Consider the following 26,066-nt stretch of genomic DNA (forward strand, 5'->3'; position numbering starts at 1 on the left):
ACACTCTGCTCTTCATTCGGGAGAAAGCCGCACTCGCAGAGCTCAGGCAGTGGTGGATTTCGGCATCAATGTCGGCCCTTATGGAAAGATAACTCCCTAGGTAGGAGAAGTGATCAACACTTTCCAACATTACACCATTGAGCTGGATTTGTGGTGCTGCAGAGGTATTATTTTGTGCTTGTTGGTGCAGCTCTTTGGTTTTTTGCATGTGAAGCGACAGGCCAAGCTTTTCGTAAGCTTCTGTGAAGATATTTAGAGTGGTTTGGAAAGCAAAGAGCCGAGTTCCAAATTTTGGAACCAAATATGGCTTGAATCGTTTTAGGGTTGTGCCTGGAAGAGAAATACAGTCATACCTCGGGTTAAATACACTTCAAGTTGAGTGCGTTCGAGTTGTGCTCTGCGGCAACCCAGAAGTAACGGAGCGCGTTACTTCCGGGTTTTGCCGCATGTGCAGACGCTCAAAATGACATCATGTGCATGCATAGAAGTGGCGAAAAGTGACCCGCATGTGTGCAGACGTGCCATCACTAGATATGTTTACCTCTAGATGCGAATGGGGCTCCGGAACGGATCCCGTTCGTATCTAGAGGTACCACTGTAGATGTGTTTAGGGTTACAGTGGCGGCAGCAGTAACAAAGACGAACAGCTCCTTTCACATTCCTAAATGTGTCCAAGTTCCGATGTCAACTTAAAGGCTTAGGCTGCAGTGAGTAAATATGCATAGGAATCAGATGATGGGATTCAGCTGCTAATTATGCCAGGATTATGCCACTCCCAATTTGTCCACTCCTGCTGGCCTTTGCAAAAACTTCGTAACCCAAATCTAGTGCTAGAGTTTGCTCTTTTTTTATATATAAATATTTATTAAAGATTTTCTTAGAACAATAGAAAGAACAAACAAAATAACATATAATTTTTTCCAATATCCAGGAAGCCATTTTCATCACTTCTTTGGACTTCCTCGCATCTCTCGTTCCTGCGTTCCAAATTTTCGAACTTTATCCATCAATTTATCACCTTGTTTCAATTCGTATATTATAATTTTCTGATATTGTATCCCTAATTTTAGATAATTTAACCCAAACCTTAAAAGCTTAGTTTTAACATAATATTTATCCAAAATTTATATTTTCTTATATTTTCATTTATCTTCATATTCCTTTTAACTAACTTATTGGTGCCATATTGTTGATAATCTTACATCTTTCTTAACATTCATACAATTTACAATATTTTTGTAAATAGTCCTTGAATTTCTTCCAATCCTCTTCCACTGCTTCCTCTCCCAGGTCTCGGATTCTGCCAGTCATTTCTGCAAGCTCCATATAGTCTATCAGTTGCATCTGCCATTCTTCCAGTGTGGGCAAATCTTGGGTTTTCCAGTATTTAGCGAGAAGTATCCTTGCTGCTGTTGTTGCATACATAAAAAATGTTCGGTCCTTCTTTAACACCCTCTGGCTGACGATGCCCAAAAGAAAGGCCTCTGGTTTCTTAGGGAAGGTATACTTAAATACCTTTTTCAACTCATTATATATCATTTCCCAGAAAGCCTTAACTCTAGGGCAGGTCCACCAGAGGTGAAAGAACGTTCCTTCAGTTTCTTTACATTTCCAACATTTATTATCAGACAAATGGTATATTTTTGCAAGCTTGACTGGGGTCATGTACCACCTATATATCATTTTCATAATATTTTCTTTCAAGGCATTACATGCCATGAATTTCAAACCGGTGGTCCATAACCTTTCCCAGGCAGCAAACATAATATTATACCCTATGTCCTGTGCCCATTTTATCATAGCCGATTTGACCGTTTCATCTTGTGTATTCCATTTTAGCAGCAAATTATACATTCTTGAAAGTACCTTAGTCTTAGGTTCTAACAATTCCGTTTCTAACTTTGATTTTTCCACCTGGAATCCTATCTTTTTATCCAACTTAAAAACTTCTTTGATCTGAGCATAATGTAACCAATCTCGCACTTTATCTTTTAATTTCTCCAAACTCTGCAACCTCCAATTATCTCCATCTTTTTCTATTATTTCCCAATATTTCGGCCATTTGACCTCCATATTGAGTCTTTTCCGGGCCTTAGCTTCCATTGGTGATAACCACCTTGGGGTCTTATTTTCCAATAAGTCTTTATATTTTATCCAGACATTGAACACTGCTTTCCTGACAATATGGTTCTTGAAAGCCTTATGAATTTTAACCTTGTCATACCACAAATTTGCATGCCATCCAAAAACGTTGTTGAATCCTTCCAAATCTAAAACATCAGTGTTTTCAAGAAGCAGCCAATCTTTCAATCAGCAGAAAGCTGCTGATTCATAGTACAGCTTTAAGTCTGGCAGGGCAAAGCCCCCTCTTTCTTTAGCATCAGTTAGTATCTTAAACTTAATTCTGGGCTTTTTGCCCTGCCAGACAAATTTGGAGATATCTCTTTGCCACCTCCCAAAACACTCCATTTTATCCACAATCTGTAAAGTCTGAAATAAAAACAACATCTTTGGCAATACATTCATCTTTATAGCAGCAATTCGTCCTGACAAGGAAAGTTTCAATCTTGACCAAACTTCTAAATCCCTTTTAATTTCAGACCAACACTTTTCATAGTTATCCTTAAATAGACTCATATTCTTCGCTGTTATGTTTACCCCTAGGTATCTTACTTTTTTAACCACATTTAACTCTGTCTCTTTCTGAAACCTTTCTGATTCTAAAGGTGTCAATTTTTTCCCCCCAAACCTTGGTTTTCTGCTTGTTAAGTTTAAATCCCGCCACCCGACCAAACTCCTGAATCAATTGTAATACCCTTTTCGTACTAGACTCTGGCTCCTGTAGGGTCAATACTAGGTCATCTGCAAATGCTTTAAGTTTATACTGTTTCGCTCCGACCTGAATTCCTTCCACCAACCGGTCTCCTCTAATCATGTTCAAGAGCACCTCCAGGACCTAGAGTTTGCTCTTTTCTTCCTCCCTCATCCTCCCTTTTCCTTTTGTGTCGTGTCTGTTAGAAGGAAACACAGGCGTTTGTAGGTTTTTTTGGAAGATCTTATTTTTTTTTAGCCAAGTAAGATTGTCTTCCATAAATACGGTTTTAACCATGACTTTGGAGGCCAATTCTGGATCCCCACATCCTTCCATAGTGGGGACATAGGTTCCTGGGCAGGAACACACACACACACACCAGCCTGTGCCAAGGTGCCAGTCCAGATTGGGGGGCCCTGCTGTGGCAGTTTAGTTTGAAAACCCCATTGGCACAAATTGTGAATTGCACAAACTGTGCCACGTCGATGTAGGCCTTGACACAACCTTTTTTTAGTAAGGCATCAAGACTACTCCACCCCATGCAGGAAAAGGACATATGGAAAGCAGCTATTTACAAGGGACCAGCAGCCAGAGTGTTTTAAGTCACCTGGGCTGTGCCTGTGTGTGCTCTAACTCTTGGGCAGCCTTTCCCAATTTGGTGCCCTCCAGAGGTTTTGGACGGTCTCTCCCATTAGTGGCCGGCAGCTGCTCTGGGATATATATATTTAGGGCGGTTCATAAAAAACTTTTTTTTAGATAAAAAAAATGCCTGCTCCCAAGGTCTTATCTTACTACACTAGGGATTATATAGCTATATCTGAAATTTCATTCATATCAGTTAATATCTTGACCCTGCTCTGCTGAATTGACATTTCAGCCTTCACGACATAGGAAAATGGCCAAGTAAACAGCTATTTTCATGGAGTTATTAACTGATATGCATGAAATTTCAGATATAGCTATATAATCCCTAGTGTGGTAAGATAAGACCTTGGGAGCACGCATTTAAAAAAAAAAAAATTATGAACCACCATTAATTATATATATATTCATATTCATATTGCAAGTCTTTATTTCATTTGATTATTATAACATGGAATCTATGCTCTAAGATATATAGAATATACAATGTAAGATGTGATATTGATAAAGTTCCCGTTTTCCATTCTGTGTCTATCTTGTTCTGTTATCATGGCTTCCCTCCACTACAGCTAGACCTTCTTGGTATATTTTAAACTAGTTGTTGTGTTTTTTATATATACTGTATAGTGGTTACTTGAACCCCCAGAATGATCTTACAGTCTTACAATAACTTCCCCAAACTTTACAAACTCAGTCCATACATATCAAGAAATTGGAACAATGTTTTGTCATATATTCTTCTAAGCCAGGGGTGGCCAACTCCCAAGAGACTGTGATCTACTCACAGTGAAAAACTGATAGGGATCTAGGTCAGAGTTGTTGAGCTTTTATTAGGAGGGAAAGCCCCGTTTTTTGGGGTTCAGGTCACGATCTGCCTGTTGGACATGCTTGTTCTAATCAGTTCCATATTGAGTTTTTGATTCGACTGAAGTCCAATGGCCGCTGTCATTTTATCCGGTTCTTTAAATTCACATACCGTATTTTTTGCTCTATAAGACTCACTTTTTTCCTCCTAAGAAGTAAGAAATGTGTGTGCGTCTTATGGAGCAAATGCAGGCTGTGCAGCCAGAACAGAAGCCAGAACAGCAGGAGGGATTGCTGCTTTCACTGCGCAGAGATCCCTCTTGCTGTTCTGGATTCTGAGATTCAGAATATTTTTTTTTCTTGTTTTCCTCCTCCAAAAACTAGGTGCGGTAATTTGTTTAACCAATCCTCTATTCCAATTTTTAGCTATCAACAACCTGCCAGCGGCATTTAGAAACACACTTTTCTTATCATTCAGGATGTCTTTTGTAACAATACCTGTTAGGAATGCTTCTGGCCTTTTCTCAAAGGATGTTTCAAACATCTTTTTTAGTTCTTCATAAATTGTATTCCAGACCACCGCCCCCCCCTTTTTCGCATCCCCACCATATGGGAAACATCGTTCCTTCTGCTCTGTTGAATCTCCAACTTCAGTTGGATTTTAATTTGTACGTTTTAGCAACTCCGGTTGGGGTCCTGTCCAACCTGTGCATCATTTTCATTCGGTTCTCCTTAATTGTGTAACAGGCAGTCAATCTAATATCTCGCCTCCATAGCTTTCCCCACTGCTCTGGGATATTCATGCATAGCGACTGCACATTCTCTCTCTCTCTCTCTCTCTCTCTCTCTCTCTCTCTTTCTCTCTCTCTCTTTCTCCTCTCGCCTCCATTGCTGCCAAAATATTTGGGTGGCTGCCCCCTCCCTCCCTCTCTGGTTTCTTCAGCCCTCACTGGCTTGTGGTGAAACGTTCCTCTCTGTATCTTCTCTTGACCTCCGCGGTGTCAAGGAATGAATCCATTGTAAACGGATGAGTCACTTTAATCTCAGTTTTATTTTGGGCGGCCGGGGCAGCTGCCAATGGCCAATTTAAAGCGCCAACCCACCGCTTGTACGGTAGGGCGGTTCATAAAAAACTTTTTTTTGAAAATGCCTACTCCAAAGGTCTTATTTTACCACACTAGGGATTATATAGCTATATCTGAATTTTCATGCATATCAGTTAATATCTCAACCCTCCTCCACAAAAATAGCTGTTTACTTCACCTTGTGGGGGCCAGTCTATATTTTAAGGGAGGGGGGGAAATAAACGAATTCCTATGCCCCACAAATAAGCCAGAGATGCATTTTAAATAAAAGGACACATTCTACTCATGTAAAAACACGCTGATTCCCAGGCCGTCTGCGGGCCGGATTTAGAAGGTGATTGGGTCAGATCCGGCCCCCGGGCCTTAAGTTGCCTACCCATGCTTTTAACTAACCAGAAAGGAAATCTGGAATCCTCAGGAAAAGGGCAGGGCTACACTGCCTTGCTGGCCAGGCTCTCTCAAGTGCAGTCCTATATTCTTGGCTTTCTAACTTCTGTACTGAAAAAATTGTCCAGTAGCACCTTAGAGACCAACTAAGTTTGTTCTGGGTCTAAGCTTTCATGTGCAAGCACACTTCTTCAGATACACTGAAACATGCACCCAAAAGCTTATACCAAGAACAAACTTAGTTGGTCTCTAAGCTGCTACTGGACAATGTTTTTATTTTTTAATATATTTCGAATGCGTCAGATCAACACAGCTATCTACCTGATTCTGTACTGAAAGTCCACCTCACCCTATGTCGGAATGGAAGGGGGGCATGTGCCTCCATTATTTCTTTTTTATATACTTCATATTTGCTATCTTATTTGGCCAACCTCCCTGTAAGGACTGCGTGCCTGATTGTTTATGTGCGTATGTGGGAGGGGAAAGAAAGAAAGAGTATTTCATCATTGTTATGATTATAGTCTAGCTATCAAATTACCTGCATGGAAATGATTTGTGAATTTTGCAATTACCTTCAACGGATTTATAAGAATAGATGATGGAAATGATGGTTTCTAGCCAAAGTGCAGGCTGATTTGTCATGGAAGGAGATAAAACAAAGAAGTTTGGACATATGCCTGATACAAATGGCAGAAAGCCAGATTTCCTCCACCTTGGGACGCGTCGCAGTGGAAAGTCACAGGCACAAGAAAGAGAAAGAGACATGCCACGGACAAACTGTTGGACTACAAAGAATATAAAGAGAGAAATAAAGAAAATAAATATCCACACAGAAACATATGACATTGGTCCAACCCACTTGCCAGACGAACTCAGAGTCTGTTAAAAATAAACGAAGGATCAAGATCGGAATGTTTTATTGGAATGACCTGGACTAATTATGATAAGCCGCACAAATGTGAAATCACCATCATGCCCCCCCCCCCCAAACCTCAGAGCATGGGAAGTCAACTAAAGACTTACTATTTGGCTTAATATTTGGATCATTTGGTGATTTTATCATTTGGAATGTTTTTAATGTGGTATTTATTAGATTGTTAAAATGGAAATTTAATCAATATTACTATAAAAAGAGAAGGAAAGAAAGTCCACCTCACCCAAAGTAGTGGGAGACCAGGGAATACCCATTTGCACCACCAGCCTCCTCTCGGAGGCCTTGGTGGCATCCGATAGGTGGTTGCTAAGCAACCACGGATGCCTCCCTGGTCCTCCATCTCCTGTTAACTGTGACATCTTCTCTCCTCACTGTCACTGAGAACACCCAAAGGAGAACACAGAGCCCAGAGGCTTCACCGAGGTCACCCACATGTGCGAGAAAAATGATGGTGAAGGAAGCGGAAACGCGGAAACGGATGTCAACGACGAAGGCAATTTCTGGGGGATGCTATTAGTTTTGTGGCTTGGGAGGAAATGGGTGGAGGGTCTCAGCTAGTAGTACATGCCACCCCCCCCCAACAAAAAACCCCTCCATGGTTGTTAAGAGTCCTCCTGCAGACTGAAAATTCCCCGCCCCAATGCGATTAAATCAAAAAGTTCTTGGGTAATATTTACGAAGAATTTTAATGGGTGTTCAAAATGACATTTGAAAAAAGACCAGAAGCCTTTCTTCTCTCTCCCCCCACCCCGGGTAACACTTCTTTATTCATTTTATGTGCAATCTTTACAACAAAAGACTTCACATCCAAGACAAAACAGTATATAACAAAATCTTGAGTCTCGTATTTTCATTTGTACTGATTCTTCTCAGATTCCCTTATTTTACTATTCCTTAATTTCTGTCTCCTTTTGGTTCCTTATCCTTAATCTCTTAGGTCCCATATATATCTTTAACAATTTTTCAATTAATGCCCTCACCTCCTTCCCCCTAAACTTGTTGCTTCCCTTCACCCATGTACGATCTTCTTTACATACTGTTGTTGCTGTTTTTGTTGTTGAGTTAACAGCTGTTTATATTTGTTGTTCCATATTTGTTTTAATATCATCCTATAATCTTGAGCCCTTTAAACTATTGCATATCAATTTTAGACTCCGAAGCCAACTCTTTTCATGTGATCCTTTACACATTCTCACTCTTTATAAAAAAATTTATTAGCACAGCCTCTAATTGTTGCTGTTAACTTTGCCATCTCTGCAAATTCACAAAGTTTAGCTTGCCATTCTAGTAATTCTGGAATTTTGTCTGTTTTCCGGTTTTTTGCCACTAATATTCTGGCCGCTGCTGTTGCATAAAGGAATACATTCTTTTATCCTTGGGGATGTCACTAGATATTAAGCCCAGCAGAAAACATTCTGGCTTTTTAGAAATTGAACTCCTAAGTATCTTTTTGAGCTCTTCATGTATCACAATCCAAAACTGTTTAACCACCTTACACCACATGTGGCACATTGTCCCCACCTCCCTCCAGCAGAGATTTGAGTGCTTTTTGTACATCTTTGATAATTTTACTGGGGTGAGGTACCAACGATAGAACATCTTCATTATATTCTCTTTAATCAGATAGCAGGCTGTAAAGTTTATATCGGTTTTCCATAACCTTTCCCATCTCTCTAAATGGATTGTCTGGCCGAGAAGCCTTTCTTCTAGGAATAGGGACATCCCCAACAACAAGAAAAAAAATTCTTATACGCCTCCAGGATTTGGGTGGCAAAAAACTGGAAGGGAGATAAAGTCCTTTCAGTGGCAGAAGGGCAAATTGAATTTTGTGAATTCATTGAATTGGCCAAAATGATGACAGCAATCAGATTACATTCTAACCAAAACTTAAAGAAAGAGTGGGAATGTGTAGATGAATCTATGGGAAAACAGTGTTCCGAATGAAATTGTTTAGACTGAAATCCACAAAGTTACAATAGAAAGAGCTACAAGATTATATGGGCTAATATCTAAAGTACATTTTTTTTCTGTCTATAAGATGCCCCCATGTATAAGATGCCCCCTATTTTTCGGGACTCAGATTTAAGAAAATGGGGGGGGGGGAGAGATCCATGTACAAGACGCCCCCCTAATTTTTGACATTATTTTTTAGGGGGGAAACCTAGTCTAAGAATAATAATAATAATAATAATAATAATAATAATAATAATAATATTTATTATTTGTACCCCGCCTATCTGGCTGGGTTTCCCCAGCCACTCTGGGCGGCTTCCACAGAGACCAAAAATACACTAAGATGTCACACATTGAAAACTTCCCTGAACAGCCTTAAGATGTCTTCTGACTGTCAGGTAGTTGTTTATCGCTTTGACATCTGATGGGAGGGCGTTCCACAGGGTGGGCGCCACTACCGAGAAGACCCTCTGCCTGGTTCCCTGTAGCTTTGCTTCTTGCAATGAGGGAACTGCCAGAAGGCACGGAAAAATACAGTATACTGTTTGAACACAAATAAAGGATATACTGTAGAAATCAATCTAATGGGGCCAAGCATGGGTGGAGGGAAGGTCATAGGGACACTAAGGGTGAAATTGCAGAAGGATGTTTGGATACATATATATACAACGTACGGCAAAAAATGTTAAAAGGTGTTTTCTTTTGAATGGATCAAAGTAGTAATGTGAGAAGCAAATAAAAGATAATTTTAAAAGAGGGAGAAAGGGAAATCCCCTGCAATAAAAGTATGTTTAGGGGTCCCGGATGAGACAACCAAGGTCCATAAAAGGGCAGGGCTGTGCCAGGGCCCAGGTTGGCACATGCAGAGCGAGGGCTTCATGTTCACTGCAACATAATGGAGACCTTTTGGAAAACCTCTGCCTAGCCAGCCAGACGAGCTGCATAAAAATAAAATGGGATTTATATCATCACAGAAGCTTAGGAAAGAGTACTATGGTCCCAGCCAAGCAGCCACGGTTCCAGATGTGCAGTTAAAACAACTACAAACATCAGATTCAGGTAGGTAGCCATGTTTGTCTGATGCAGTCGAGAGAGAGAGAGAGAGAGAGAGAGAGAGAGAGAGAATAAAATAATAATAATAATAATAATAATAATAATAATAATAATAATAATAATAATAATGTCCAGTTTTCCTCCATGAAAATAGCTGTTTACTTGGCCATTTTCCTATGTCGTGAAGGCTGAAATGTCAATTCAGTGGAGCAGGGTCAAGATATTAACTGATATGCTTGAAATTTCAGAAATAGCTATATAATCCCTAGTGTAGTAAGATAAAACCTTGGGAGCAGGTCTTAAAAAATAAGGTTTTTTATGAACCGCCCTACTATATATTTTTTGTTTTTCTAGCTTGATCAAAATGATTGATTCTTTCATAACAGGTAGATAGTTAAGAGATTAGGCAGCTTCCATGCACCCCAGAATTTGGCGCCCAGGTGCCCCACGCCCCTTGCGCCCCTGGGTCAAGACGGCCCTGACCTGCCGCCCCCCAAAAAACTCCATGGCTCTTAAGATTCCTGCTGTGGACAGAAAACCCTTCGCCCTGAACGATGGAGAAATGCAATAAAAATACGTTTAGGGGTCCCAGACGAGACAACCAAGGTCCATAAAAGGGCAGGGCTGTGCCAGGCCCCCAGTTGGCACACGCAGAGTGAGAGCTGCATGTTCACTGCAATGCAATGGAGACCTTTTGGGAAACCTCTGCCCCTGGCGCCCTGCCCAGCCTTTGACCTGCCTGCCTAGCAAGCCGGCCAGACAAGCTGCATAAAAATAAAATGTGATTTATATCACAGAAGCTTATGTTGGGGTCCCAGCCAAGCAGACACAGTTCCTGGCATGCAGTTAAAATAACTGCAAAGAGGAGGACAGGGAGAAGAATCCACACTTTTGTTGTTGATCAATCTCCGGATTGAAAATGATGCAGTTTGGTCTGCAGCCCCAGAGACGTGGGGGTCAGAACATGGCCTCCCTAGCTCAGTCTAATAATAATAATAATAATAATAATAATAATAATAATAATAGTAGTAGTAGTAGTAGTAACAATTTATTATTTCTACCCCACCCATCTGGCTGGGTTTTTCCAGCCACTCTGGGCAGCTTCCAACAGAAGGTTAAAAATACATTGAAACACCAGTCATTAAAAACTTCTCGAAACAGGGCTGCCTTCAGATGTCCTTTAAAAGTGAGATAGTTATTTCTTTGACATCTGATGGGAGGGCGTTCCACAGGGCCACTACCGAGAAGGCCCTCTGCCTGGATCCCTGTAACCTCACTTCTCACAGGGAGGGAACAACCAGAAGGCCCTCGGAAGAGGGACCCCGGTGTCCGGGGTGGAGATGCTCCTTCAGGTCTCTTGGGCTGAGGCCATTAAAGGCTTTCAAGGTAAGCACTGAGACTTTGAATTGTGCCCAGAAAAGTCTCGGGAGCCAATGCAGGTCTTTCAGGACTGGTATTATATGGCCTTGGTGAGACTTGATTTAAAACTTTTATTTTACAGAAAGGTTCAACCTTGCTGGCATCCTCTTAATAGTGACAACCAGAGGAAAGTTTCCTCTACCAGGCCATTTAGAGCTTTCAAGCTCAGCACCAACACTTTGAGTTGTGCCTGGAAACGTCCTGGGAGCCAATACATGTCTCTCAGGACTGGTGTTATGTGGTCTCAGGGGCCACTCCCATTCACCAGTCTAGCTGCCGCATTCTGGATTAGTTGTAGTTTCTGGGCCACCTTCAAAGGTAGCCCCACGAAGAGTGCATTGCAGTACTCCAAGCGGGAGATAACCAGAGCATGCGCCACTCTGGCCAGGTCGGGTCTCATCCTGTGTCCCAAATGGGGCTGCCCTGGACACAGAATGGACCAGCGCCTTCATAAACACCTCTGAGTCCAAAATGGTGTCCAGGCTGCACACCTGGTCCTTCATGCTCTATTTTGAGTAGCAGCAACTATGGGAGGCCAAACATTTCATCTTGCTGCCTCCTTCTGTGTGTGCCAAGTTGTCTTCCAAACACCATGGAAACTAAGCTCTAAGGTTGGCTGCGTGACAAAGGGATTAACGCGATTATTCAAGTTGGAACAAAATATTTGCATGTTCTTGTGGGGCTGTTTAGTGGCTCGCAGCCCAGCAGCTCATTTTAGAACACCATTTGGCTCGCTTTGGCTGCCACGCCGACTATTTGCAGGGTAACCTTTCCGCTTAATCCTTCCCATAGGATCTTGATGTTTAGGGCTCTCAAAAAACTTTGTCTGCCTTTGTAACAAACGACAGACACGATGTGACCATTGCCATCCCAGTTGCCCCCAAAATATTCCTGCTGGTTCATCCCTTTGGGGTACCAGTGAAAATGATGTATTGGACAGAGATGGATGATGCTGCAGCAGGCGGACATTGTTCCAAACTTCTGCTTTGATACCTGCGTGAAGGATGGGAATTCCCTCCCCCTCAAAGAGCTGTTTGTACCCACTTTCCTTCCTTATATGATAGAGCAGATTGAGGTTAAATCCTGACAAGACAGAAGTACTCTTCTTGGGGGGGGGCAGGGGGCTGCTGGGTGTGGGGGACTCCTTGGTCCTGAATGGGGCAACTGTATCCCTGAAGGACCGGGTGTGCTGCCTGGGGGTCATTTTGGATCCATGGAGGTACAGGTCCATTCTGTGTCCAGGGCAGGTCCATCTGGGATGCAGGATGAGACCCTCTCTGCCCACTGACTGTCTTGCCAGAGTGGCACATGCTCTGGTTATCTCCCGCTTGGACTACTGCAATGCACTCTATGTGGGGCTGCCTTGGAAGGTGACCCAGAAACTACAACTAATTCAGAATGCGGCAGCCAGACTGGGGACTGGGAGCGGCTGCAGAGACCATATAACACCAGTCCTGAGAGAGAGTGGGGCCCTAAGCTACAGCTTGTTGAGCTCATACTTAAATCCTGCACTGGCATAGATGGATAGATAGATAGATAGATAGATAGATAGATAGATAGAGTGGTACCTCGGGTTACATATGCTTCAGGTTACAGACGCTTCAGGTTACAGACTCCGCTAACCCAGAAATAGTACCTCGGGTTAAGAACTTTGCTTCAGGATGAGAACAGTTTCAGGTACCACTGTAGATAGAAAATATAAGATGATAGATTAGATGATAGATAGATATAAGATAGATAGATGATAAATAGATAGGTGATAGATAGATGATAGGTAGGTTAGGTCGAGGAGTCATGAGCAACTCATTCAATGCGATTCTGCTCTTTTCACAGCTGAGCTGTGGTGGATCAGGAGAGAAAGCTGCGTAGTTTTTCCCCCAGTGCCCCTTCTGTACCTCTGAAGGTTTGATAACCAGGGGCTCTTCCCATGACAGAAGAGGGAGAGGGAGGGAGGGAGGGAGAGAGAGAGAAAGGAAGGAAGGAAAGAAGGAAGGAAGGAGAGAGAGGGAGAGGGAGAGATTTTTCAGTTCCTTTTAGATGTTTGCCATGTGCTTCTCCTCTCTGTGAACCTTCAGGTCTGAAATTCTCTTTAGCTTTGGCCAATCCCACCTGTTGCTGAGAAGGAACATTCCTGACCATTCGCTGAGAGGTGTTTGCTAAAGACAGTTTGGCTGGGGGCCATAATTCAGCAGCAGCTTTGACTCCTCCTCCAAGCCTTGTGCTTTCCCTCTTCCCTCTTCTCTCCCTTCTATTATGCCATGGATAGGCAGACTAAGACCCGGGGACCAGATCCGGCCCAATCGGCTTCTCAATCTGGCCAGCGGACGGTTCAGGAATGGGCATGTTTTGACATAAGTATAATGTGTCCTTTAATTTAAAATGCATCTCTGGGTGATTTGTGGGGCATAGGAATTCATTCATATTTCCCCCCCAAAATCTAGTCCGGCCCCCCACAAGGTCTGAGGGACCAGACCCTGCCGAAAAAGCTTGCTCACCCCTGTATTACGGTCTCCACCAGTGCCAGATTTATGTCTAGGGGGCTAAGTCGGCTGAAGCTTAGGGCCTTAGATGCACTTTCTTCAAGAGATAAGTTTAGGATCAAATCATTTCTTCCTATATTACAGGCAGGCCCAATAGGCAGATCGTGATCTACCGGTAGATCACTGGACGTCTGTCATAGATCACAAGCTCACCCCAAAGAAGCTCAACAGGTTTGACCTGAACCCCCCCAAAAGGGGGTAGATCACTGCCAGTTTTAAACTCTGTGATTTTTTAATCCTGTAATGTACCCTCTATACAACATTTTCATATAATTATCTTTTAGCAGCGTACAATAGGGTGGTTCATGAAAAACCTTTTTTTGAAAATGCCTTCTCCAAAGGTACTACACTAGGGACCCTCCTTCATGAAAATAGCCGTTTTCCTATATTGTCGTGAAGGCTGAAATGTCAATTCAGTGGAGCAGGGTCAAGATATTAACTGAGATGCATGAAATTTCAGATATAGCTATATAATCCCTAGTGTAGAAAGAGAAGACCTTTGGAGCAGTCATTTAATAAATAAATAAATTATGAACCTAGTATGCAATCAGTGAATATTAAATTCATTCTCCGTAACTTTTCCCAACCCTCCATTTGTACATGATGTCCTATATCTTGTGCCCATTTCATCGTTACCAATTTAACCCCCTCACTCCCACCTTTCAGGCTTAAAGGTGGGAGATTCCTTGCACCCTTCAGCTTGACCCTCATCACGACCCTCTGTTTGGGGCAGTTGGTGGTATTGCAAAAGCAACTGCTTTGGGGCTATGCTGGAAAGTGTATCAGGAACCAGGCGGGGGACTAAGGCAAGGAGACAAGGCACCAAGGAAAATTGAGGCAAGGAGCGCTAGTAAAACCATGGAGGCTCACTTTAGAAAAGGCCACATTGCTTCACCTCGGCTGGGAGAGAATCCTGAGCCAGCAATGTGTCTGCGGCCGCTGCCCAATGGGAAATAAAACTAATTTTGATAGGTGTGTATCAGTTCCTGACTGTGTTTAACTACATGAATTATTTATACATCATATAAACATACCTCTATTCACATTATCAAATTAAGTAGAAGCAATTAAAAACCACCATTCTGAACAGGAAATACAAATAGATCCTTTCTTACATACGTAATGTCCAAATAGAAGCTTTTTTTGTGTTCCACATACAGTACGTCTTTACGAATGCAAGTGTCAGACGTGACAACTTTAAGAAGCGGTACTCGCAGAAAATGAACTTTTTATTTGTAAGGTTCCACGTACACCTTTGCAAAGTATAGTTATTGTATGCAGGTATAAGAGAAAAGATACAAAAGATCTTAACATATGCCTTTGCAAAATATAGTTGCTGTATGCAGGTATCACACAAAAGAACTTAAGACAAGGATTCCCGGAATAACACCTTGTTTCGCCTTGCCAGGCTTCATCAGCCATGCATACTTTAAATAATACATATTAATAAAACAAACAAAATATTAAAATACAATAGTGCACCAGACATTAAAAGCTTCCCTAAACAGGGCTGCCTGTAGGTTTTTTTTTAACAAATTAAGAAATAAAACATAACATGCATGGATCTCCATGCCATATTTTGTGTATCAGAGACATGGGACAAGTGACATGGCGGATCCCACAGTAAACAAACAGCAATCCTATGTTTACTTTTCTAGAGAGACACAGTGTTAGTTCTTGTTACAGGTGGCAGCAATCTACAGCAAAGTTTTTTAATCTCTTAAAACAGGCATCCCCAACCTGCGGCCCTCCAGATGTTTTGGCCTACAACTCCCATGATCCCTAGCTAACAGGACCAGTGGTCAGGGATGATGAGAATTGTAGTCCAAAACATCAAGAGGGCCAAAGGTTGGGGGTGCCTGTCTTAAAGTGACCCCTTTGAAACCACCAGATTCAACATAGATTTTTAAGGTTATCCATTGTATGTCAAGATATTAATGATGACTCATAAAAAACTATAATCTATTTCTGTATTTAAACCTGAGGGATGCAAAGAATCAGAGGAGAAGATGGTGAAATGCAAACAGGGGACACAGAAAGGGCTGAACTCCTCAATGCCTTCTTTGCCTCAGTCTTCTCCGATAAAGAAAACAATGCCCAACCTGAAGAATTTGGAGCAAATGATTCAGCAGAGGAAACACAGCCCAGAATAACTAAGGAGATAGTACAAGAATACTTGGCTAGTCTAGATGTATTCAAGTCTCCAGGGCCAGATGAACTGCATCCAAGAGTATTAAAAGAACTGGCAGATGTGATCTCAGAACCACTGGCAGTCATCTTTGAGAACTCCTGAAGAACAGGCGAAGTCCCGGCAGACTGGAGGAGGGCAAATGTTGTCCCTATTTTCAAAAAGGGGAAAAGAGGGGACCCAAATAATTACCGCCCAGTCAGTCTGACATCAATACCAGGGAAGATTCTGGAGCAAATCATTAAGCAAACAGTCTGTGAGCACCTAGAAAGGAATGCTGTGATCACCAATAGTCAGCATGGATTTCTGAAAAATAAGTCATGTCAGACTAACCTGATCTCATTTTTTGACAGAATTACAAGCCTGGTAGATGAAGGGAACGCAGTGGATGTAGCCTACCTTGATTTCAGCATTTGACAAGGTCCCCCATGATATTCTTGTAAAGAAGCTGGTAAAATGCTGTCTTGACTATGCTACCACTCAGTGGATTTGTAACTGGCTGACTGACTGAACCCAAAGGGTGCTCACCAATGGTTCCTCTTCATCCTGGAGAAGAGTGACTAGTGGGGTGCCACAGGGTTCTGTCTTGGGCCCGGTCTTATTCAACATCTTTATCAACGACTTGGATGATGGACTCAAGGGCATCCTGATCAAATTTGCAGATGACACCAAACTGGGAGGGGTGGCTAACACCCCAGAGGACAGGATCACACTTCAAAACGACCTTGACAGATTAGAGAACTGGGCCAAAACAAACAAGATGAATTTTAACAGGGAGAAATGTAAAGTATTCCACTGGGGGGGGGGGGGAATGAGAGGCACAAATACAAGATGGGTGACTCCTGGCTTGAGAGCAGTACATGTGAAAGGGCTGCATCAATAGGAGTATAGCATCTAGATCAAGGGAAATAATAGTGCCACTGTATTCTGCTCTGGTCAGACCTCACCTGGAGTACTGTGTCCAGTTCTGGGCACCACAGTTCAAGAAGGACAGTGACAAACTGGAACGTGTCCAGAGGAGGGCATCCAAAATGGTCAAAGGCCTGGAAACGATGCCTTATGAGGAACGGCTAAGGGAGCTGGGCATGTTTAGCCTGGAGAAGAGGAGGTTAAGGGGTGATATGATAGCCATGTTCAAATATATAAAAGGATGTCACATAGAGGAGGGAGAAAGGTTGTTTTCTGCTGCTCCAGAGAAGCGGACACGGAGCAATGGATCCAAACTACAAGAAAGAAGATTCCACCTAAACATTAGGAAGAACTTCCTGACAGTAAGAGCTGTTTGACAGTGGAATTTGCTGCCAAGGAGTGTGGTGGAGTCTCCTTCTTTGGAGGTCTTTAAGCAGAGGCTTGACAACCATATGTCAGGAGTGCTCTGATGGTGTTTCCTGCTTGGCAGGGGGTTGGACTCGATGGCCCTTGTGGTTTCTTCTAACTCTATGATTCTATGATTCTATGACAAACTCCTAGGGTTTCCCCAGCAGTTCACATTCTTGGCCAAAATTCCTTTGGATGTTGGTCTTCTTTCAAACAGCCTTAGATCCTAGATTCAGGTGTTTTGGAATTCAAAGTTCAACAACAGATCGACAAAGTGAGACAGATTGTCAGAGAGCGCTTGCTGCGATACAGACCCCAAAGAGAAAATAACAGAATGCCACTAGCGATCACATACAGCTCCCAAGTTAAAACAGTTCAACGCCTCAGAGATTTGCAACCTTCCTAGATGGCGATAACAACTCCTCACCCAGAATCATACCCCGACACAGGTACCAGAGGCTGCAATAAACCCAGGTGCCAACTTTGCTGCCACTCACACCCAGACAACACCATCGCTGGACCCAACAATGCCAAACATCCCATCTCAGGCCTATTGAATGGCTCATCTTCGAACGTTGTGTATGCCATCAAATGCCATCAAATGCCATCAAATGTCATCAAATGTAATCAAATGTCATCAAATGCCAGCAGGGCTCTCTATTGGACCAACAGGCCAAACCCTGTGCCAGAGGATAAATGGGCATCACTCTGACACCGGGAATTGCAAGGCAGAGAAGCCAAAAGGAGAACGCTTCCATCTTCTGGGACGTATGATTCTATGATTCTATGAATCAAGCAGGAAAATCAATCTAGTTTCCTTCTGCAGAAGAATCTTTTGGGCATGCTAGTTGAATTTACATAACTATAGGTTTGATAATGTTGTTCAGGCTTCCTCAACCTTGGGCCTCCAGATGTTTTTGGGCTGCAACTCCCATCATTCCTAGTTAGCAGGACCAGTGGTCAGGGATGCTGGGAATTATAATTTCAAAACAGCAGGAGGGCTGAAGTTGAGGAAGCCTGGTGTTGTATATCAGTTCCTGGCAAGTGTAATAAAACGGAGACAAATGGAGACTTGGCTCGCTTTTCCAAACGAGAATGAAGTATAAGCATGGGGCCTTGGAAGAGGTTTCCAGTGTATTAGTCATTAGAGAAGAAGCCACAGGGAGAAAGCTTTATTTGGAAATGTCGGAGATGTAGTGACACAAAATGGGAAGGTTTTGGCCGCTTCGCGGCAAAGCATGTTTGGAAAAAAGCGGCAACTTTCACCCTAGACCAGGCATAAGCAACCTTCAGCCCTCCAGATGTTTTGGACTACAGTTCCCATCATCCCTGACCACTGGTCCTTCTAGATAGGGATCATGGGAGTTGTAGGCCAAAACATCTGGCGGGCCAAAGGTGGCCTATGCATGCCTAGACCAGTGGTGGCAAATCTTTTCGAGACCGAGTGCCCAAACCGCAGCTCCAACCCCTTTATTTATCGCAAAGTATTAACACAAAGTGCCCAAAGTTGTTGTTTTGGGGAGGGGTTTTGGGGGGAGACCTCTGACTCTCGTTCAAATCGGAACCAGGGAAGGTGGTGAAGGTCGAGTGCAAGTGCCTGGATGTGGTTGGAGGACGGGTTATGACTATCAGGTTGAGGTTGGATCCGGACAAGACAGAAGTCCTGTTGTAGGTGGGGGGGGGGTGACTCCCTGGTCCTGAATGGGGCAACTGTGCCCTTGAAGGACCAGGTGTGGAGCCTGGAAGTCATTTTTGACCTAAGGAGGTACAGGTCCATTCTGTGTCCAGGGCGGCTCCATCTGGGATGCAGGATGAGACCCTTCCTGCCTGCTGTCTCGCCATAGTAGTGAATGCTCTAGTTTCTATCTCCCAATTGGACTACTGCAATGCGCTCTACGTGGGGCTGCCTTGGAAGGTGACCGGAAACTACAACTAATCCAGAATGCGGCAGCCAGACTGGGGACTGGGACTACCGAGACCACATAACACTGGTCTTGAAAGACCTGCATTGACTCCCAGGAAGCCCAATTCAAAGTGTGTTAAGAGGATGCCAGCGAGGCTGAACCTTTCTGTAAAAAGGATTCAATGCTTTCCAAAAGGAAACCTTCCTCTGCATGTCAATACGAAGAAGATGCCAACAAGGTCGAACCTTTCTGTAAAATAAAGTCTGACCAAGAACGTATAACACCGGTCCTGAAAGACCTACATTGGCTCTCAGAACGTTTCTGGGCCCAATTCAAAGTGTCGGTGTTGACCTTGAAAGCCCTAAATGGCCTCGGCCCAGTAGGTCTGAAGGAGCGTCTCCACCCTGGTCCCTCTCCCTTCTGGCGGTTTCCTCCCTGCTAGAAGCCAAGTTACAGGGAACCAGGCAGAGGGCCTTCTCAGTAGTGGTGCCTGCCCTGTGGAACATCCTTCCGTCAGATGTCAAAGGAATAAAGAACGATTAGAAGACATCTGAAGGCAGTCCTGTTTAGGATGAATGACAGATGTTTTCATGTATTTCTAACCTTCCATTGGAAGCCACCCAGAGTGGCTGGGGAAACCCAGCCAGATGGTCGGGATAGAAACCATAAATCATCATCATCAACAACAACAACAGCAACAACTAGTTCAGAACAAGAATCCTGTCCCCTCCTGCAATTTCTAGCGTCTGGTGCTCAGAAACATTACTGCCTCCAGCCCTGCATTTTATTATTTCTGCATCCTCTTGGCCCTTTCGTTGGGCTGCCTCCCCAGTAAGGAATTTATATGCCAATTTCATATGAAACATTACCCCGAAGTGAGGTTCTGATGCCCTTCTTTGCTTGCTGTTGATTGCCACAGAAATTATCTGTTTGGTGATCGTGACTAATAGTTCATCCATCCGGGGGCCCTTTTAAGCAGCGTTGAGTGACAGGAGGAAACATGAGAATGCCACCATTCATCCGTTCTCCCACCCCCTTCCCATTTATGGCAGGAGCGTTAAGGCTGAGGAAAAGCTTTGGAAAACACAACACATACTCACCGTGCAAAGCCACGGATTGGGAAAACAGAGCTTCAACCTTGATGGAGAGCAACTTGTGCGAGTTCAATGAAGCACTCTGAAGGAAACGTTCCAAGGCCGAAGCCCAGAATTGGTTTAGGCTGTAGGTCAGGCATTCCCAGCCTCAGATGTTTTGGACTACAGTTCCCATCATTCCTGACAACTGGTCCTGTTAGCTAGGGATCATGGGAGTTGTAGGCCAAGTTGTAGGGCTGCAGTTTGGGGATGCCAGCTGTAGGTGAACACAGCCTTCTGTTTAACAGTTTCAATACAGGATCTCCAAGCAGCTGTCTTCTGAAAAAATAATTTCGGAAATAGACTTGAAAGAGAAGTGGCTGAATTGCAACTTATCACTCAGCTGAAAACTATGGAGAGACCTGGTCTGAATAGAGGTATTGAATTCCTGTCTCTTTACACACGCTAAAGCTATTTTGGGTCATCTGCATACCATCCCTTGCTTTTTCAGTCATTCATAGTCACTAGCAGGCTGACCATACCCACTGAGTCCTACGACCATTTGGAGAAAACCCCACCCACCCCCACTATATATCAGGGTCCGGGGACTCCCCTTCCTCTATATATCAGTGTCCGGGGACTTCTCCCCCTTCTATATATCAGGGTCGGGGACTCCCCTCCCTCTATATATCAGGGTCCGGGGACTCCCCTCCCTCTATATATCAGGGTCCGGGGACTCCCCTCCTTCTATATATCAGGGTCCGGGGACTCCCCTCCCTCTATATATCAGGGTCCGGGGACTCCCCTCCCTCTATATATCAGGGTCTGGGGACTTCTCCTCCCACTATATATCAGGGTCTGGGGACTTCCGCTTCAGTGTATCTGAAGAAGTCTGCCTGCACACAACAGCCAAGTGTTGTTATTATTATTGACTACAAGCATTAAGAAGATGTCAATCATGGAGGCACAGGTCTGCAATCCTTTTTTAGGAAAAGGTTCAGCTTTGCTGGCATCCTCTCAATATGGACAAGCAGAGGAAGGTTTACTTTTGGGAACCATAAAATCACCCATCTCCTACTACCCTTCTGAGAAATACCCCACCCCACCCTCCCACTACATATCAGGTCTGGGGACTTCTGTTTCCCTGTATCTAAAGAAGGGCACCTGCACACGAATCTTCACCCAAGAACAGACTGAGTTGGTCTATTAAGGTGCTACTGAACCATTCTAATTTTTTTTCCTGTTTAACAATTCACTTGGAAGACAAAGGCGGCGAAATAATTTGACGCAGGCCAGAAAGAGAGTGAGCGGCCTCCCCACCCCTTCTGCACCTGCATCTCTTGGCTTGGCCACGGTGGGAGAGAACTCTGCCCCTTCCGCTCCATTCCTCTCCTGCCAACCTTCTTGGTGGAAGGGGATTTTCATTTCTTCCTGCAGAGCCGTGAAGCTTGGCCACAGTTACTCGCCATGCATTGGAAACCTCAAAGCTGGATTACTGCAGTGTGCTCCTTGAGGTGGGCTTGGAGGCTGCAGCTGGAGTGCCTAGGTAGTTTTAGGGGCAAACTGTCACCAGCAGATGATCTAAATACTATTATGTATATAGTACATTAACTGATTTACCCCATTAAATATTATACATACATTATCCAATGTATAAGACATAATACATATGTTTCATTTTGCATTATACATTTACCCCATGAATATCCTAATATATCCTAATACCTGTATTTTTTACATAATACCTAAGAGCTGACTGTACATAACATTATATACCAGACAACTATTATTGAGGTATTATAACCTCTTCATTTGATTTAAGAACGTTATATATATATATGTAGTGCATTACTGTATAAACTCATGAATATCCATTAATCACTACTCTCCATAATCTTACATTCAGACATTACCTGATATATTTCTCTTCAATACAGAAGTGCATTCTATACCCGGTTATTTATTAATCCGGCATATTTGAAGGAAACCAAAATGCTTCTTTACAAAGTTATGGTACTACCAACTTTACTATATGCTTGTGAAACATGGACCACTTATCAACGCCATCTCCAACTCCTCAAAAGTTTCCATCAACAGGGTCTCCGAAAAGTTTTACACATCACGTGGGAAGACAGGCGAACTAATATCAGTGTACTGGAAGAAGCAAAGACTGTCAGTGTTGAAGCAACGACCCTTCAACATCAACTTTGGACCGGTCATGTGGCCTTCCAAAGCAACAACTCTATTCCAAACTTAAAAATGGAAAGCTTAATGCTGGTGGTCCACAAAAGAGGTTGAAAGATCTCAAGGCAAATTTCAAAAATGTAGTACAGTGGTACCTTGGGTTACATACACTTCACTAGCCCAGAAATAGTACCTCGGCTTAAGAACTTTGCTTCAGGATGAGAAATTGTGCTCCAGTGGCATGGCGGCAGCAGGCAGCCACATTAGCTAAAGTGGTGCTTCAGGTTAAGAACAGTTTCAGGTTAAAAATGTACCTCTGGAACAAATTAAGTACTTAATCCGAGGTCCCACTATATAAACACCGACAACTGGGAAACACTGGCCTGCGAGAGCTCCAGTTGGAGAACAGCCTTGACCAAAGGCGTCCTGGGCTTTGTTTTTGTTTTTTTCCGTTTCCTTTTTTTATTAAATGTTTATTAGCATTTTCAATAATAAAACAAAAACAAAAATAAACAAAAAGTAACCAACATACAAAAATAAAAACACATAAAATTTCAATTACTTATTTTCTTTTACCTTATTTCTCGGACCTCCTCACACCTCCCCTTCTTGTATTCCAATTTAAATTGTTAGCTCAGCAAATCCTTATTACTTATTTCTCAACCTTAACTTAATAATTTATTTTAACATATTATTATTTTACTTTTTCTCTTTAATCCATTTCCTCAATTTATTTTTGCTAACCTTATTTTCATTTAATTTAGTTCATTTTAAAAACCAGTTTTGCCTTATCCAAACTTAAACATCAATACTTATACATCAATACTCATTCTTAAAACATTTTCCTAAGATCGACCAATATTCCCTTCCACGAATTTCCCAATTTTCATACCAATAACAAACAGAATAAAAACAGAACAAATTATAATTATGTCCCCTTTGGATTCCCAAACTCCACCCCCCCCTTTCCCGGCTTCAGTTCCCAACAAGTGTCCATCAGTCTCAATCTACTATCAGCCTGGAGATTTCACATCCGAGGCTCTTAGTTCTCTCTCAGTTCCTCTCTGCCGGTCTTTTTGATAGTCCTTAATATTGAACACCAAATCTCAGAGAGGCCCAGGCCCAACAGGATCCATGTTTCTTCCAGCCAGACCTCCATACTTAAAAGTGGGGCCTATGGGGTACTCTAAGTCTTGTTTCTTACTCCTTTCAAAACCAAATGTCCCCAAAGCTCCAACTTCCACCATCAAATTTGTAATCCTTAGGTCTTCAGATCTCCACACAAGGAGATCTTTCCATTTTTCAATCTCCAATTCAGGCCAGACTTTCCACCAAATTTTTATCTTCCTTTGTTGCCATCATGTCAGGCCTCAAGCTCTCCTTTAACACCTGCAGAATTACAGCTCCTCCTTCTTTTTCTTCAAAAACAACATCTATCTCCTTCTCCAAATTCTCAAAGCTCTCAAGTTTCTCTGTTTGCCCAGTTGAATAGGCTTCCTGATTCAAATCCTTATCAAACTCAATGATGTCGTTTACTGTTAAGTCCAGAGTTGTAACATTTGTAGCCAAAACATCAAGTTGGCCTTGTATCTTTCCCAAGAGAACAAATGCTCTGTCCAATTTCGCCTGGAGGTGATGAATCAGTAAGTAATAAGAATAAGAAGCAGCTATGTATGGAAGGCGATTAATCCGGGGGCCTTGTTCTGCAGTGGTCCCACTCCTTCCTCCTTACAGCACTTTTTTACAACAGTGAAATCTTTACTCTTTGAAATTATAAGGATCAACAGAGCTTAGAAAATTACTGTATATTTCAATAGCCTTAAGAACAACTTAGCAAGGGAAATCATACCTAAACTGGGAGCTGGGGGCCCTGTAATACAGTGGTTCGGCTGCTTCCTCCTGGGCCGTGTCCAGAAAGTGGGGGGGGGGACCCCTGGGCTGTCACTTGTGGGGTGCCTCTTTCCCCATGCTTTTAAACATCTATATGAAGCTTCTGGGAGAGATCATCAGGGGGGTTGGGCTGGGCTGGGGGTTCATCAGTATGCAGATGATACCCAGCTCTACCTCTCTTTTAAATCAGAACCAGTGAAGGCGGTGAAGGTCCTGTGTGAGTGTCCAAGACGGTTGGAGGATGGATGGCGGCTAACAGATTGAGGTTGAATCCTGACAAGACAGAAGTACTGTTATTGGGGAACAGGGGAGAGGCTGGTGTGGAGGACTCCCTGGTCATGAACAGGGTAACTGTCCCTGAAGGACCAGCTGTGCAGCCTGGGGGTGATCTTGGACCCAAGGAGGCACAGGTCCATTCTGTGTCCAGTGCAGCTCCATCTGGGACGCAGGATGAGACCCTACCTGCCCAGAGTGGCGCATGCTCTGGTTATCTCCCGCTTGGACTACTGTCATGCACTCTACATGGGTCTGCCTTGGAAGGTGACCCAAAAACTGCAACTAATTCAGAATGCGGCAGCCAGACTGGGAACTGGGACCGCTGAGACCATATAACACCAGTCTTGAGAGACCTGCACTGGCTCCCCGTACGTTTCCGAGCCCAATTCAAAGTGTATTAAGAGGATGCTGGCGAGGCAGACTGAACCTTTCTGTAAACAAGGATTTCATTCTTCCCAAAAGGAAACTTTCCTCTGTGGGTCAATCTGAAGAGGATGCCAGTGAGGTTGAACCTTTCTGTAAATTAAAGTCTTACTGAGACCATAAAACACCAGTCCTGAGAGACCTGCATTGGCTCCCAGTACATTTCCAAGCACAATTCAAAGTGTTGGTGCTGACCTTGAAAGCCCTCAATGGGCTCAGCCCAGTAGACCTGAAGGAGCAGCTAACAGATTGAGGTTGAATCCTGGCAAGACAGAAGTACTGTTTTGGGGGGACAGGGGGCGGGTTGGTGTGGGGGACTCCCTAGTCCTGGATGGGACAACTCTGCCCCTGAAGGGCCAGCTGTGCAGGTCCATTCTGTGTCTAGGGCAGCTCCATCTGGGACGCAGGCGGAGACCACCCCCCTGCCCGCCGCCTGCCTGGCCAGAGTGGTCAGGATCCAACCTCAACCTGTTAGCCACCAACCAGCCTCCAACTGTCACAAATGATCCTTTCCATAGAGGCCATAATACGTGGACCTTAGTCCTCAATCTCATATACGTAACTTCAGATCCTATGGGTAACATCATATCCTTTTTTCCTCCTTCTACTTTTATCAGCAATTTCCCATCTTTGCCTAATCTCTTGTCTTCTCTTCTCTCCTGATTTTGCTGCTGTGCCTGGGCCTGTGTATAAGCTTCCTTGAAAGGGAGCAGGGCACATTTAGGATACCAGCTGTAATGATAATTTGCAGTACCTAAAATTTGCAGACGCCTCTGATATTGAGAAGCAGGCAAGCAAGCTGAATGCCTTGGGACACACACAGTTTCAGGTATTAAGGTTGCAAAGAGGTTTAGTTCATATAGTTAGTTTATATAGTTTATACTGTTAGCCCATGGGTAGGTAACCTAAGGCCTGGGGGCCGGATGTGGCCCCATCGCCTTCTCAATTCAGCCTGTGGATGGTCCGGGAATCAGCGTGTTTTTACATGAGTAGAATGTGTGCTTTGATTTAAAATGCATCTCTGGGTTACTTGTGGGATATAGGAATCTAGTTCCAAAATCTAGTTCGCCCCCCCCCCCACAAGGTCTGAGGAACAGGGGGCCAGCTCATGGCTGAAAAAGTTTGCTGACCCCTTAGTTTATACAGTTAGTTTATACAGGTTACATTTGTTGGAAGCAGGAC

General features: G+C 43.4%; 2 protein-coding genes across 4 annotated transcripts in view; both read left to right on the forward strand.

Moving 5' to 3' along the window:
• Positions 1–11,199, forward strand: part of LOC310836995 (P2R1A-PPP2R2A-interacting phosphatase regulator 1-like) — an 82,128-nt gene extending 70,929 nt beyond the window's left edge. The window contains exon 10 of the mRNA XM_083723102.1: positions 11,172–11,199. Coding sequence (XP_083579228.1) covers position 11,172 — 1 coding nt within the window. The 3' untranslated portion in view covers positions 11,173–11,199. The remainder of the gene's footprint in view (positions 1–11,171) is intronic.
• The window catches only part of FHL1 (four and a half LIM domains 1), a 65,028-nt gene that overhangs the window by 4,407 nt on the left and 34,555 nt on the right, over positions 1–26,066 (forward strand). Inside the window, exon 1 of one of the 3 annotated variants that reach the window (XM_083723067.1) lies at positions 7,023–7,157. The exons of the other annotated variants lie outside the window; for them this stretch is intronic. Coding sequence (XP_083579193.1) covers positions 7,097–7,157 — 61 coding nt within the window. The 5' untranslated portion in view covers positions 7,023–7,096. Of the gene's footprint in view, positions 1–7,022; positions 7,158–26,066 lie in introns of those variants that run through there. 3 annotated transcript variants of the gene reach the window in all.

The sequence above is a fragment of the Podarcis gaigeae genome (assembly GCF_964106915.1).
Source record: "Podarcis gaigeae genome assembly, chromosome: Z".
In the NCBI taxonomy this organism is placed as follows: domain Eukaryota; kingdom Metazoa; phylum Chordata; class Lepidosauria; order Squamata; family Lacertidae; genus Podarcis; species Podarcis gaigeae.